Here is a 16,641-nt window from a genome sequence, read left to right on the forward strand (position 1 = left end):
TAATCATACAATCCATTACTCCAAAATCTAGTTTTCCTGTAGATCGGTGCTTTTAAGACAACAATAAAAGGCAGTTGAAACAAACTCGTCTCAAGACTTAGAAGTAATTATATGGTCCTTCGATTCCGAAAAAAGTGATTTGTACGTGGTGCTTTTGGTGCTACTCCTGACAGAGTCCAACGTGTGTTTCTCCCTTGGGGCTCGCTGTCAGGTGCTTATTCTTGCAGGTCAACTAACCCTGGTGCTTTGTTCGACACCTCATTGTCGTCACCTATCGCTATTTCTCTCTCTACTCATTCTTGACTCACTACACGATTGCAGATCATTGTTAAGTAAGCCAGCCCTTGTTGCCAATTATGGATCAGTCTCCGAAACTCACGGAAAAAAGTGCTCGCCATGGCGAAATTCCAACAATTGTGCCCGTTATCGATTCCAATGATACATTTCAATCACGCTGTCGCCTTCTTGCTAACCCTCGAAGGATTTTCAATCGCCAATTGAACTTACTGCAAGAGATGCTCGAGGATAACACATATGATTTCAACACTGTGAATGAGGGTCTTAACGATCTAGAACGGTCTTTCCAAGCCCTTCAAACTAAACGGGATTGGTGTGAGGAGCTGCTCTCCGGAGATGAAATAGACAAATGCGATGATTACTTGCTACCGATCATGCGGGATGTTGCCAAAGCCAAAAGAGACTTCCGCATCAAATTTCCTATATCGGATGATAATGGCCAACTACTGGCGAGCTCATCGGAGCACAGTTCCTCCGGACAAGGTAATCACTTAGACTTTGTGGCTCATCTAACCTTCGATATCTTCAAGGAGGTGGAGGTCTTTGATGGATCCGACATTTCACAATTCTCTGCCTTTTTAAGTAATTGGGAGCTAGCAGAGCAAAAGATGGAATCGATCGGGAAATCTAAAATACAAATGTTCTCAGCCCTGAAGCGGGTGCTAGAGGGCGAAGCCCGATCTTTCATTGTCCAGTTGCCTCCACATGAAGACAGTCTAGTTGCTGCCCTGGACATCTTAAAAAGGATATACAACAAACCATCGTTACAAGTACGACAGATTGTTACCCAACTCTTCACACTCCCTCAATTAGTCAGCAACGCATCCTCAATCAAAACATTTTTGGCTTTGGCACGCGGATGTAATCAACGGCTCACTTCACTCGATATAACAAAAGAAGAGTAAGCGGATGTTCTGTTTGTCATGTTATGTGAAAAACAGTTCGATGCAAGTATTCACAAAACTTGGATCAATAACAAATCTAGATTTGACAATCCTAAAACGCCATCATTGGAAAATTTGTTCCGATTTCTTGAGAACCAATTGGAGCAGATCGAACAGATTTCTTCCCCACTACCGAACTCGCAAAATAAGTCGGCGCCAACCAAAAAAGATCCTGTTCTCCCAAACTCATTTACCGTAACACAAAGGTCGTGTTCCTTTTGTAATGAAAAGCACTATTCCACTCTTTGTCCAGATCTTTTTACCATGGATCGTGCTACAATCCTCCAGAAAGTCAACGACCAAGGTTTGTGCCATCTTTGTTATAATCCTGGACATTTAGCAAAAAATTGTCGGAGAAAACCTTGCCCCATCAACAATTGCGGAAAGTTGCACACCAAATTTGTTCATTACGACAATCGTGGAGACACTCAATTTAAGTCTCATCAGTCTCAGCACCTGGATTATTCAGATACCGGTGAAGAAGCCCCATCGGGGACAGAAGTGATCCCTCCCATTTGCCAAACAACCCAAATGTTCAAGCCATCTTGCACGGCAATATGCAAATCCCTTTTGGCATTTCTCGTTTCTCCCTCAGGAGAAACACGCATAGTTCGTGTCATATTGGACTCTTGGTCAGAAGTACCCCTAATCCGAAAGGGGGTGGCGGAGGACTTAGGCTTATCCGGCAAATCTCAAACTCTGAGAATGTGCACTTCTGGAAACAAAATCACGAGCTTCTATAATCAAAAAGAAGTTTCGTTTGCCTTGAGATCGATTGACGGGTCTTATCAAACTCCAACCATCAGAGCTTGTACAGTTCCTCAAATATCTGGACAAATTCGTCGCATATCATTTTCCACGCAAAAATACACGCATTTGAAAGGTATCGACTTTACCGAGTCCTATCCCATGAAAACCCATCTTGTGCCCGACGTCATGATCGGGGAGCCCTTGTACTCGCATCTTATGATGGATTCTCCAATCTTGGGAGCATTAGATGAACCTGGCGCCCAAAGGACTCGCTTGGGTTATACACTTATTGGCGCAATGCCTCCTAATTCCAACTTAACACAAACCAATGTATTCTACAGTTACAAAACAACAGTCCCAATGTGCGATGATCTGAAAGAATTTTGGTCCATTGAAAGACTCGGTTTAAAGTCAGAGGTGACTGATTCAAAGTTCACATTGGAAGAAGAAGATGCCATTGCACAGATTCAAGAGGTGTCATCTTTCGACCGCGAGAAAAATAAGTGGACAACTGGTCTATTGTGGAAAAAACCATTTACGTCCGAAGACAATTTAAAAAAATCACTGGCAGTCATGCGTTCTGTACAAAAGAGATCCGTTGCCAGTGGCAACATCGAGCAAGTGAACTCCGCCTATCAAGCGTTCTTGGATGGAAAATTTGCAGAAGTAGTGGATGATAAAAACCGAACCAAAGACAGATATTATCTCGAAACACATCCAGTCATCCGGTCTTCAAGTTTAACGACCAAGTGTCGCATTGTCCATAATGCGGCTAGTAAAGACGCTCAATCTGGCTTAAGTATGAACGACTTTCTCCACACCGGACCTAATCTCATACCGGATATTGGTCAAGTGCTCATCCAATTTCGACAACATCCCGTTGCTTTCTCTCTCGATCTGGAAAAGATGTTCTTGCAAATCGCCATGAGAGAAAAGGATCGCGACTATCTTAGATTTGTATGGCAATTCCTTGGAGACTCAGAAATCACCATTATGCGCATGAAAGTGGTCACGTTTGGAATAGTTTCCAGCCCTTTTCAGTCAATATGGGTGGTGCAAGAACACGCACGCCAAAATGCTGCCCTATTCCCCCAAGCTTCGGCTGCGGTTCTTTCAAACATGTATGTAGACGACCTCCCTTCGGGTGCGCGCAACGTTTCAGATGCTACGAAACTAGTAAATCAGATTCGCGATCTCTTCATGAGCGCAGGTATGCGTCCTCATAAATGGCTCTCCAACAATCCTGCAATTTTAAATCACATCCCATTGGCAGATAGGAGTCTCGAATCCACTTCGAAAGTTCTAGGGTGTAGCTGGAACACACACAATGATACGTTTACCTTCTCATTCAAGATCGAAGAGTTACCTCAGGAAGCTTTTACAGTTGCGAGCGCTCTATCCATGATAGCAACATTATTCGACCCTTTAGGACTTATTTCTCCTTTTGTGATTAAGGGAAAGATTCTGTTCCAAGAGATTTGGCTGGAAAAACTGTCATGGAATGAACAACTTACTCCCAAAATTGCCAAAGGCTTCCACAATTTCCGTATGGAAATACCAGATCTACAAGCAATCAACCCTCCTAGATGCATCCTTCCCAATAAACATGATCCCAATTTTTTAGCAGTGTTTTGCGATGCAAGCATCTTAGCATATGGGTGCTGCATCTATCTCGTCTCATCTGATGGACAAAATAATCTACAGTCACGTCTTGTATTCGCCAAGACTCGAGTGAAACCACTTAGCCTCAATAAGCGAAAATCTCCCGTTACTATCGTGGAGCTGGAACTACTTGCAGCTGTCTTATCAATTCAAATCGCCACTTATGTCAACACAGTCTTATCGGTCCCTCAACTTCACTACTTCACAGACTCTCAGATTAACTTTTGGCGAATTAAAAAGGGACACCTTGGCCACAAAAGAGCAGTAGGTAGTAAGATCAAACTCATTCTGGACGGTAGCTCTTCGTTGGACTGGAACTGGATACCTTCCCATGAAAATCCTGCAGACCTTTGCAGTAGAGGGATAAGTGCCTTGGCTTTGCATCATAGTGATTTGTGGTGGAATGGACCCAAATTTCTCACTCAAGAACCAGCCCATTGGCCAATGAATCTTGATTCCGCGTCCGAAACCCCTGCCAATGTTAGCTTAACATCCCTGGATTCGATCACCAAGACTTCGTTGTCAACAAATAACACAATTCCTCGCTTCCCCTTCCAAACTTTATTTGAGCGTTTTTCTTCTTGGGGGTCCATCGTAAGTACGATGTCATACGTGCAGAGATTCATTAAATCATCTCGAGGTCAACAAATGCCGAAAACCTCATTGATTTCTCCGGATGAATTTAGAACATCCGAAGTTATTTGGTTTCAAATCGCTCAACGGTCTGTGTATTTGGAGGAAATTAATGCCTTACAATTCGGCAAGAACGTGTCTTCGTCGTCGCCAATCAAATCTTTATTGCCGACGCTCCAGAACAATACATTAACCATGACCTCGAGGCTGGACTATGCAAACCTACCTTATCGATCTACTCATCCAATAATTTTACCGAAACATCCCATAACTCGTAAATATGTGTTACACATTCATGTTTCAAATTTTCATGCTAGTGCCAGGTTAACAATGTCACTGGTGCGACAACATCATTGGTTGGTTGGTACTCGACGAGAGTTGCGCAAGATACTTCACACCTGTCCATCCACACGTTGCCTCAAGCCCACAAAAATTCAGCCTGTCATGGCTCCACTTCCACCTGAAAGATCTGAAGAACCCAGTGCGTTTGAACACGTGTCCTTGGATTTCTTTGGTCCAATGATAACCACTCACAGTTGTGAATTTAGTGATTGTCCTCATGATTCCAAGAAGGCATTCGGTTGTATTTTTACTTGCTTTCATACACGTGCTATCCATTTGGAGCTTCTCGAAGATGGAACCGCTGCTACCTTTTTGGGTGCCCTGAGACGCTTTGTTGCTCGCAGGGGGGTTCCTCGTTCCGTTCTAAGTGACAATGCCAAAGTTTTTATAAAGGCCAACCGCGAGTTACGACAACTCTATCACAATCTGCAACGAGACGAAACCCGCCGAGATCCCAAAATGCGAACCATTGAGTGGCACTTCTCCACAGAGCTTGCCCCATGGACAAATGCGCTCTCGGAAAGATTGATCCGAGAAGTAAAGAGAGCTCTGAGGCCCACGCTTGGAAGACAAACACTATCATTTCGCGCCTTGGAAAATATTCTTGCGGAATGTGAAGGGATTCTAAACGCCCGGCCTCTAGGTTTCGTTTCCGACCAAGCCACAGAAGATATTCCAGTTACACCATTTGATCTTGTCAACGGCCGACCATTATACATGCTTCCTGATAATTCAAATAGGGTTTCAGATTCACCCCTCACTCGGAAATGGTTGCACCGAAGACGGATTTTAAACCAATTTTGGCAACGATGGAAGAATCTCTACCTCCTAGATCTCCAAACTACGAAAAAGTGGTCTGACAAACCAAACTTGAAACTCTCAAAAGGTGATCTTGTTTTATTGCACGATGATCAAGCTTCAAGAAACCAATGGTCTTACGGAAGGATAATAGAACTTCATACTGGGCGCGATAATCAAATTAGATCTGCCACTATTCAAACATCAAAGACCAAGAAGATGATTCGAAGACCGTTGAGCAAGCTCAGTTACTTCGAGAATTTCATTACGGATTCTAACTAATCGGCGATTCCTCTCTCACCAGGGCTGAGAACCAGAACAGTCTTGGGTCCTCTTTTTTTTTCTTGTCCGGGAGTGTAATGTCCCTATAATCATACAATCCATTACTCCAAAATCTAGTTTTCCTGTAGATCGGTGCTTTTAAGACAACAATAAAAGGCAGTTGAAACAAACTCGTCTCAAGACTTAGAAGTAATTATAAGTGCTACCATTGCTTGTGTCTTTGGTTTTGCTTGCGCAAAAGTCCTTTGAGAGCATTTCAAAGCAAGAATATCATTTTACCAGATCTGAAGTATACAATAACAGAAGTTGAAGAATGCACAAGAGTATTTACTCCCAATATTTCATATATATGTTAACCACCCATGGAATAACTTTGTTCGTACATTTCTTCTTGTTTGATTATTTGGTAGCAGTAGATCAGATATCAAGACGTCAAAACATATTGATATCAACAAGACTCTGAGTCGGTCAGTGCTGCCAGATGGCGGTTTAGCCCGCCAGATTTTGCTACTTCTGGCGTTTTTAAATTCTGTCTGGGGAGATTTTTCTTTTGGCGGGGAAGATGAATCTGACCGTTTTCTGACCTTTTTTAACTTTGTGCGGCGGGAAAATTTTCTACAATGACGGATAGGCTGATTTAGGTGGGTTGTTGGTGTTTTTTACTTATCTTAGGCGTTTTTTCACCAAATTCAAAGGAATTGGCAAATTTTTCCAAAGCTTTGATGATGCTTTGCAAGAATGCAGGTTGTGCATCGGCAATTTTATGTCATCGCACTTTCAGTTTCATACTTCAGAGCAATTGATTATTATTAAGCAAACTTTTGGGCACAAATTGATGCGTTTCAATTGTGAATCATCCATCACTTGTATGATCATCAATTCATCTCTCTAGAATTGACATAGATATGCCTTTAGTGCAAACAGAGTACATACGGCACTGTTTCAATAGAGGTTTTCAGGGTTTTCAAGTTCATGTTTTCAACTTCAGAGGCAATCAGTGTCTTCTTCAATAAATGCATAAGATGTGGCACAATTTTGGACAAAACGGCAATGTATTGTTTTACTGAAATCAAGGTATGGTCAAAAAAACACAATTTTCACTTGTTTCGGCATTACAAAAATGTCCCTATCCTGTTCCCCCCTCTTTCGAAAATCCAAACCATAGACAAACATGCAAGGCCATTATGAAAGCTTTCAGAGTTGAAAAACTTTTTGTGTCATAGATTCTAAGATGCTTGAAGGTGGACTATGATTTTCGGCAGATGCCACATCACTCACATTTTTATGTGTGAAAAATGTTCAAACAATAAAAACCACTAAAAACTATGAACCATAGTTTTGCTTTATGAGATGTAATGCTTCAAAGTAGTTGAATTGTGACATCCACAGAGTAGGGTAAAATATCTGCAACTCTGCTAATTTACGCTCCACAATCTTAAAATGTCTGGTTATAATAGTCATTGGTAATAGCAAGTTCTGTGAATGACACAAATAGTTAACGGAAAGCCAGGAAATTCAACTCAAGCAGAAAAGCATCTGATTGTACATTGAAGTGCCCTAGAATACTTGGAGAATATCTGGCGTTTTTCGGGCGCTTTTTAAAGATATATTTGGCGGTGAACGTCTTGAATTGGCGCTTTTGGGGGTCATCAGGCGTTTTTAGCCTGTCGCGACCTGGCAGCACTGAAGTCGGTAAATGCTAGTGCAAAAACGATTGACACTGGTTCAAGAAATCATTGAAAAAGAGAACAAGTGGATTATATTGGTGCTTAGTTTGGCTGAAATTTGATACTTAATACGTGTAGTGTAGTGAAAAGCAAATCGAAAACTGAAATGACAGTAGGGAACAATGAAAAAGTTCACGTCAAAATTGTCAACACCATTCAAAAATGGCGGTGGACGAACATTGAAGTTCTGTGAGAAAACTGCAATCTAATGAAGAATTCAAATGACATAAACTTGAAGCTCTTCTTCCCTAATGGTTTTCAATAGAAGAGAGCCATTCCTCCAAACAGAGAGATCAAAGTTGATCCTCGAACTATCGTTAATATGCTGGAATCAATCATTAAATATCAAGATAATGAACAACCAAGCCACACCCACGAACCTCAACCATGTGTCAAAGTGAACTTGTACCCTGAACTGTTTTGATGATTATAACTTGATTGAGCTAGACAATTAGGGTTCATTGAGACCATGTAATACTCACTAACCTAAGAATGTGTACCTGTCACATATATAACCCAAGAGCAACAAATATATTTAACTTACATTAATGTGTTTTGGTCTGTGTAATAGGAACATAATAACATAATAAACAATATTAAGGAAAAGACTTTGTCACGATGTATTCAAGTCGAGAACTGAATGATTATTGGGGCTGACTGAGCCCGGTAATAACATTTGGAGACGCACATTGTTGAATTGCATTGAAGTTCATGCTCAGTTGATTGACTCTTCCCGCGGACCAAAATGACTGAAATGAAAAGGAATGGCGGCCAGAGTTCCTGCCCCTTCTCTTTCCCTTTGTCTTCTCCTCGAAAGATCTCTCATCCTCCACCTACGACGAATTTTGTCCAAAAGTAGGATCTTTTAAGGTTAGAAGTGTAGTCAAAGACTTGATAACTCTAGTCCATCGAATTACAATCAGCCCGTAAAAGGGCTTTGTCTGAATCTTTATCTGAATGTACATTGCCTTTTTCCAAAAAAAGATCAAGGTTCTTGAGGAACTACCTGTTGATAAGCAAGTCTCATTCATTTCCATCACAGAAACTTGGCTCCGACCAGGCATATTAGATGAAGAGCTAGCCATGATTGGTTTCAATTTAGTTTGATGAAGTTTGTTTCAATATAGCAAGACCAAGCCAAACCAGCCACAAGCTAAAAGGAACCGAGATCCAGAACTTGTTCCATGATATGGACAGTTATTTTGTTTCAAGCGGAAGATGGCATGTTCAGTTTCATACATGTGTACATGCACAACAGCCATACAATAAAGCTCCGTGCATCTATGAAAAGGTCTTTGTTTACCTGGTTCCTAAACAAAGGTATTGGAAATCGACAGCTTTGAAAATTCATCATTTTCCAAGGGTGACTAACTTCGCTTTTGGCCAATTCTTTAGTGAAGTCATGTTAGGTAAAACATTCTCTTTCGCAGTAATCTCAGCCACTAATTTTTGTTTGATAAATGATCATTCAATGATAGATGCGACTATCTCTTGTGAAATCCTGCAATGAGGCAATTTGGAGTTTTTTTGCATTCGGGCCAGCGTCAAGTTTACAATACAAAAGAAATTTGCCGACATTAGCTTGAGATTTATGAACTGGTCTGAAGGTTTTTTCCTTCTAGCCCAGAGTATGATGCAAAAATGATTCTAATTTTGATTGATTCTGAAACGGCTACAAAAATGTCGTGTTGTAGTAACATTTTCGGACAAAACTATTGACTGGAACATGTGAAACTTCGACCTTGAAAATGACGATTTTCGATCAGTTTGAATTTCCCGCCTTTTTACTTAACCGTTATTACTCTGATTGCTCCTTCGACTTTTCTTACCCGCAATTTCAACCAATGGCAAACCTTGTTTTGTGATGTAAGGCCGCTGAATCCCAATTAAGATATGTTTGCTCATGTAGCAATGGTCAATTATTTTTGATAAGCTATAAACTATTCTGAGTTTGTGAAGTGAGTAAAACTTCATTCAAGTTAATTTACAAAGATAGTGGGGTGGGGTGCTTGTCAAATTGTACAAACATTTTAGAGAAATTACAGCTTGGCCTATTTCACTCATTTAAATACTGGTCTTACATAGTTTCATTCTCTTTGCACTCAATCGTAGTGCTCTGTATTAAAAGAGTGCAACAGTGAGGTCAAAGCACCATTGCAGTTTATTTTGAACCTTCAATTTTGTTCCAAAACATTGAGTTTACATGGATCCCAGATCCAAACCAAACACATTTTTGTAATTTTTTGTGCATTAAGAGTTATATCTAAGGCTTAAATTACTCTTCAGGCCTCCTTATCTGCAATGACAGCAACACCAGATTCAAACTAGGTATTTATAAATAGAAGCATAGAAAGTGGGTCAACAACTGGCATTTGAAGCATTCCAAGTACGTTAAAGGGTGCCTGAAGGGTAGGTGAAGCCGTATATGACACGTAGAATCAGAGCATATTATGTAAATACGTTTGGGTTGGATCTGGGGCTTAGGTAAACTCATTGTTTTGGACAGGGAATTAAAATCGAATTGCTATGGTGCGCTGATCTCACTTTTGTACTCTTCTAGACACAGAGCCCTACTCAATCCATTCCTATCTGATCAAAAACGAGACGCATGTAAGGCAAGGATAAAAAACGAAGGGATGTTCAAAGGTATATTGTCCTTTTCTCCACCCGTACATGTGCCGTCAGTCCATGAGACTTAGGACGTGCTTTAATATACGGTGTACCTCTGTCCACGCAGAGGGGAGACAATCGAAAAAAAGGAACAGACAAGCTCAGTCAGTCTCCTAGTTATAGAACTGACCCTATTCCTAAACCTAATCCCACCCCACCCCCTTCCTTAACCCGTTTAGCATCCTCCCTCCCACTCCTCCTGCTTCCCATCCTCTACTTCCCATAGATGCATCATGAACCATTGAAGTTGATGCTTACATATGAGTTTCTGATGAACATATTAGAAGAGACGAAATCTAGTTAGAAAGTTGCAGAAATGAGCAATGTTAGCGAGTACGATAGATTGAAGGTGCACCCTCCCGTTAAGGCCGTTCAGATTGACGGCAGAAATGGGACATAAAGCAACCAATTTTTTTAATCTGAAGGTGATGGAACATGTGTTCCCTATACATTATACCATCGTCCTACTTTCAGGCTGGCTAGTGAACGATTTAAATGAAATGATGTCAAGATTTAGCTATTCTGTATTTAACACCAAAGTTTTTAACATTTCCTATATTAGGTAGCCTGATCTGTCAACTAACAACTAGCTAGGTAGATTATCCAATACTCATATACCCTTTCTATAATGCATCACCACGATGTTTCATGCGTGTCTGAGTGGAAAATTTATAAGATACGATAAATCATGAAGGGAGCCTGTGATATATTGAGGTTTTAAGTTGCACTTTTGGTTGAAATTTAATCATCATTCTTAAGCGGATGTTTAAATATCACTGGTTCAGTTTTAATCGAAATTGACCACCAAGTGAACAACCTATTCTAAATAAAAACTAAAGAATGAGTTTATTACATCGCCTGCCCCACATGGCCTTGATGTGCTTGGCCATGATTTCGGAATTTTGAGACATGATCCAACACAAGGCTCCAACTTGGTCTGATTCCTCTCATCTAATTTCTACATCTGCAAGAACAATGCCATTTTACAATGCGACAACATCGTGCCCAATGAATATTTAATGACCTAATAAAAAGTTGATTGGGCAAACTTTTCGTATGTCCAGGATCATTCTAAAAGGTCAAACTGGTGCTCGAAAAAAAAATTCTAATAGATGATAGAAGAAACGAAAATGCTGATTTTAAAGTATTATACCGATCTCAATAAACACTCTTGGATACTAATAATTAGGCTTCGGGAATTCTTTTTTTAGATTAAATTTATTACTTTTTGTAGTTTCGTTGGCCCATTTATAGATTGATAATTTCTAATTGAAAGAGATACGCAAATTCAAACCACCTCAGGACGTGGACGATATAATTCAACAGCCAGACTTTTCAAAAACTTGGTAACTTCAGGCAAAGTCTGTGTCTTGAGAAGAAACCTACTAACTACCTCCTACGAATATTTGAGTGCAGCAAATTGAACAATGAAGGAGCCCAAGGAATTACGAAGAGAGTTGGACTTCTTTGTTTTAATTAGCCTGGATTCTCGAGGGCTTGAAGATGCTCTCGAAGCTCACGTTGAGCCTCTACGGTCACTACAATTGACCCTGAATCCTAGGTCGGGACACAGCTCATGGATGCTTTTGAAGACGTATAATATCAGATACCTTTCATACCTTCTATGATACTGTACAATCCCAACTCTTCTAGTCTCTCCCAATACGATAGCTCTCTCATATCCTCAATGTTCGTAGTCAAACATCTTTGGACCTGCTCGAGCTTTTGCAAACCTGTTGAAATAATTGGAGCCCAAATGGGCGAGGCATATTCAAGATGCGGCTGAACAATCGACTTGTACAGAGTTTGCATCGTGATACTATATCTGGACTTAAACGTGCGATATATCCAACCACATGTTTGAAAAGCTTTTCAAACTTTCAACTGGATATGCTTATCGAACTTTCCATTATCTTGGAGGACTACACCTAAATCCTTCATGGATGAGACCTGCTTAATGTCCTTACCTTAATCATCTAATAGTGAAGTGTCCAATGGCGTCGACCCAAAGGTCATTGAGCGAAATTTCATTCCACTCAATACCATGTTACTCGCAGCAACCCGAGAGTAGATTTGGTCTAAGACCTCTACCAGAAAACCGGAATTCTGACCATTCCTATCAACTACCAATTTTGTATCATCAGCATAGAAAGAGATACTGGGATTACTATTACCAAGCTTCTGAAGCGGAGCAATGAAGATGATGAAAAGGAGAGGACCCAAAATGGAGCCCTGAGGAACACCCGACTTGACATCCTATATGTCACTAAGGGATCTCTCAACCTTAACCAATTGCTTCCCTGCCAAAAATGAAACTTCTTAACCAATTGAGAACCTTTACTTGGATACCAATCTCATGGAGCCTGTTAACTAAAAGACCATGATCTACCTTATCAGAGGCCTTGGCAAAGTCGAGATAAACTACATCAACTGATTCATGGCTCTCTAGTCCCTCAATAACCTGCTCTATACGTTCAATCAGCTGTGTAACCGTGCTAAAATGTGCTGGAAACCATGCTGGCTAGCAGGAAGGACTTCATTAACTTCAAGAAATTCAACAAGTTTGAACTTCATGATCTTTTCAAACACCTTCGCAATATTAAAAATTGGAACAACATGAGCTAATTTTAGAGAAGATGGAAACTTGCCCTGATCCAAGATGCAACGCATCAAGTAAGAGAAAACAGGAGCAAGAACCGGTGTGCATCTCATCAGAAACTGAGATGTCACGCCATCAGGACCAGGAGAGCACGAAAACCTCAAGTCCCTAATGGCCTCTAAAGCATCTTGATCTGTGACTACAAGATCATCTAAACGCTCAACTTGACTAACCATGTCAATTTCAACAGACTCATCTTCAAGGCAATGAGCTGTTGCTTCTGAACCCAGCGGGGTTGAAAACACAGTAGAGAACTGATCTCTGAGCATGTTAGCCATAGTCTCTACATTGTTAATGGCTGCCCCATCAACCTCAAAAGGCCCAACGGAGTGTTTCATTTTTCTCTTAGAGTTCGCATAAGAGAAAAAAAGCCTTCGGATTGAACCTGACCTCCTGAACCACCTTACTGAGTTTGTAACTGGTCATATTCGACGGAGGCCTTAATCTTACCCTGAACTACGTCCAACCTTTTTGGAGACTAACCATAATTACTGGATTCGAAGTGCTCTTCAGCCTTTTTGCTAGTTTGCAACTCTTTTTGAACAAAGTCTTCGTATCTTTTGGAATTTTTGTCCGTGTTCCACCTTTGGAACCACATTCAGAGATTGCTAGACTGGAGCAAACTTCCTTAAAAATTGAAACTAATTTATCAATGGCTGCATCTATGGACGATTCCTGTTTCAAAATTGAAACGAGATCCAGGTCCTCTAATCTTTCTATAATCAACGGCCAATGTTCATCTTACAATTTCTTAAAAGGAAGACGTGTTTAGAACTAAATAAAAACCGACTTGGGTTTGATGGTTAATGATTTATAAGCAAGCCAATGTGTATTCGGTCATTTCTATGACTCGAATAATCAAACTACGCATCCAAACTACAGACGTGACGACAGCCACTATTAATCCCAAGGTTGGTGGTCTGATATTTATTATATAAGTTTCATAGCGTAAGATCATAAAAGAAGAGTCACTAATATTCACTTTCAAATCCAGTAGATCCACCAGAGGTAGAGCTAGAGGAACCAACACCGTGGGATCCGGAGCTGAAGGCACTGCCAGAAGAGCTGCTACCACCGAATCCAGAAGAGGCGAAACCAGAGCTGAAGTCGTTGCCATCAGAAGAACCAAAGCCCATGGCATTGGCAAAGGAAGAAGTCATGCCAGAGCCCTGGTTGCCAGAACCGTTGGATCCATCACAGACCTGTCGGCGAACTTGTCGGGAGACCTTGAAGCAGTGTTGCTTGGGAGTGTCCTCGCAGGCCTCGACGGGCGAGTAAGAGCATTGCTTGCGGGTACTGGCCACACATGAAGGCACCAGTTGGGCCACATCGGCGTTCTCACACATGCGGCGGGGCACGGGGTTACATTGCTTGGTGTACACGTAGTTCTTGACCTGCTTGGGCTGAGTGCGTTCCTCCAATTCACACACCTTCTTGTCCTCGTTGCGGCAGTTCTGTCGCTCTTGGGCCACGGGACTGAGCAGAGTCACCTTCTCGCACACCTTCTCGGCCTTGCGGGTGCAACGTTGAACATTCACGGTGCGGGGAGTATCGTAGCATTTGGTCTCCTGGCGGCGGTTGCAGACCACTTGGGGTTGTTCCACCTCCCCACCATAGCCGCCGGACGATGAAGAGCTATCACCATAACCACCGGATGAAGAGGATCCACTGCCGTATCCACCAGAGGAAGAAGAGTCTGAACCGAAAGCATTGCCAGAAGAGCCATAACCACTGCTAGAGCCGGAACCATAACCACCGCCGGTCTGCTTGCAATCGAATTGGGTGGTGGTGCGGCAAGTCTTGTCGACGATGGCGCGCTCCTCGTTCACACACACAGGATTCTCAATTTCCAAGCATTGAAAGTCCTCCTTGGTGGTCATCTGGGTTTCATAGACGGTATCACACACACGTTCTACAACAGAAGGGAAGGACCATCAATACAGATCAGGCACCAATCACAAGTAGCTTACCTTTGACCTTGCGGCATTTCTGGACAGTAAATCCAACCTGGATCGTGTCGAATTTGACCTGCTCCTTCAAGCTGCAAATGTTCTCGGACACGTCAAAGCATTTCCGGATCTGCTTGGTGGTGGTGATGGCACGGCAGTTCTGATCAGCCACATCCTGGCATGTCTCCTTTTGGGTGGTTTGGCAAACGCGTTCAGTGTAGGGCTCGCATTGATTCTCCTGGACAGTATCGTAGACGTCACGGCACTTGGGCTTTTCATACCCACCACCATACCCGCCACTCCCACCGTCGCTTCCTCCATAGCCACCAGATCCGGAGCCACCGCCTCCACTTGGCATAGAGGGGTAGTTGCTAATGGTGCCGGCAGTGGCGAGGCCAAATGCCAAGGCAAGGATGGCAACAGATTGCATGATTGACGATGCAAGCAGCAGAGTAAAAGTGGTGGAATAAGCAGGTGATCTGGAGACACAAATGAACTGATATCGAAAACATGCTGACACGGGGTTTATAAATGAACGGATTCATGTACAATGTCTAGATCTCGAGCAAGTTACAGCGTGGTCACTGTGCGTGTCTTGATGGAGGTTTGCTCACTCGTAATCATTTACATTCGAACCCCTCATCGTCGTCATCAAATTCCCCTCGCTTCATTTTGCTTCGACATTCAACCCAACCTTCAAGACTTAAATCTTTCAATCCGCACTAATCATACTCAGGCCCTTAGAATTGAAGGCTGCCTTTTGTTCGTACTGTTTATCATACCACTACATTGATTGTTCCTCGAGTCTTCAATCTACATATTTCTATGCTGCTTTATTACCCATTGGAATAAGGACAAGAGCTGAAGCCGAGGATGAATGTTTTGGAATCAAGTTGACGGATTTATTTTTTCTTCATATGAGACTGATTCCTCTTATACCCTGTCAAAGCTTAGTACATAACCCTTCACAGAATGAATCATTATACTATTGATGGACCTGTTTACGCCAGATTTAGCTGCAAGATGATCCTGTTATATCTTAACACAAATATCCAAATGTGTGATGTAGAAATGCACCAAGCAATCAAATCAAAAGTGTCCTTAATGATTCAGCGAGATAAAGAAAAAAGCCAAGGTGTGTCCTTAAAACTTGATACGCCATTTTAACCACCGTTCTGTAGTAAAGACCTTGGGACAGTAGTAGAAAGCGATCGCAAATTTGAAGATCAATTAAAAAATACAATTAGAAATGACCAAAGCATTCCAAACCTTTGGCTTTACATCGGGCATTCAAATCCTAACATGCATTTGCAATTAAAACCCTCTACAAGTTCAGCCATGTAGATCGCATTTCTCCGATCCAGGCTCCAATGGCGCAAGGTGGGTAAATATTTTTTAGAGAGTGCAATAAAGGTTTGACAAAATCTGTTGCAGGTATGAAAAAAATCGTTTTTGGGAACGACTTCGATCCTTAGAACCATAAACTATTTTATTTGTTTATGTGTAAATGGTTTTATGCTATGCATGTTCTTTGCCCTGATCCAGAGGCTGTTTTTTTTTTAACTCTTTTACCTCAGAGTCAAGGCTTGGACGTTGCTCAGAATGGTCATCCATCCACTCACTATCCCCGTCAGCGTATTTTCATAGTCGATAACGTCTGAGCACCAAACTCCGAGTTAAGACCTCTAAGAAACTCGCCTCCGAAATAAGATATAGCATCAGCAATAGAACAGGCAACATATGTTAAATTCAAACTACATTCAATTCAAACATTTTGTTCCGACCACATAACAAATCTGTTAATGTCAGTATTTAAAGACGAGAATAGTCCAAAAAATGCGCAGCACAGGGTTACAATCAGTGATGGGAAAAATCGAGATGATCGAATTTCTGCCACTTTCTGCCACAAGTGGCTGAAAATGGCAGAA

At 41.6% G+C, this 16,641-nt stretch overlaps 1 protein-coding gene across 1 annotated transcript; it reads right to left on the minus strand.

Moving 5' to 3' along the window:
• Positions 1-13,676: 13,676 nt before the first annotated feature.
• LOC131882415 (uncharacterized) lies at positions 13,677-15,133 on the minus strand (the record flags this gene model as incomplete). The annotated part of the gene is given in 2 exon segments (XM_059229551.1): positions 13,677-14,676; positions 14,735-15,133. Coding segments are annotated over 2 exon segments (1,340 nt in total), but the record flags the coding sequence as incomplete, so codon positions are not given.
• Between the last annotated feature and the right edge of the window lie 1,508 nt (positions 15,134-16,641).

This window comes from Tigriopus californicus, chromosome 6, assembly GCF_007210705.1.
Source record: "Tigriopus californicus strain San Diego chromosome 6, Tcal_SD_v2.1, whole genome shotgun sequence".
NCBI lineage: Eukaryota > Metazoa > Arthropoda > Copepoda > Harpacticoida > Harpacticidae > Tigriopus > Tigriopus californicus.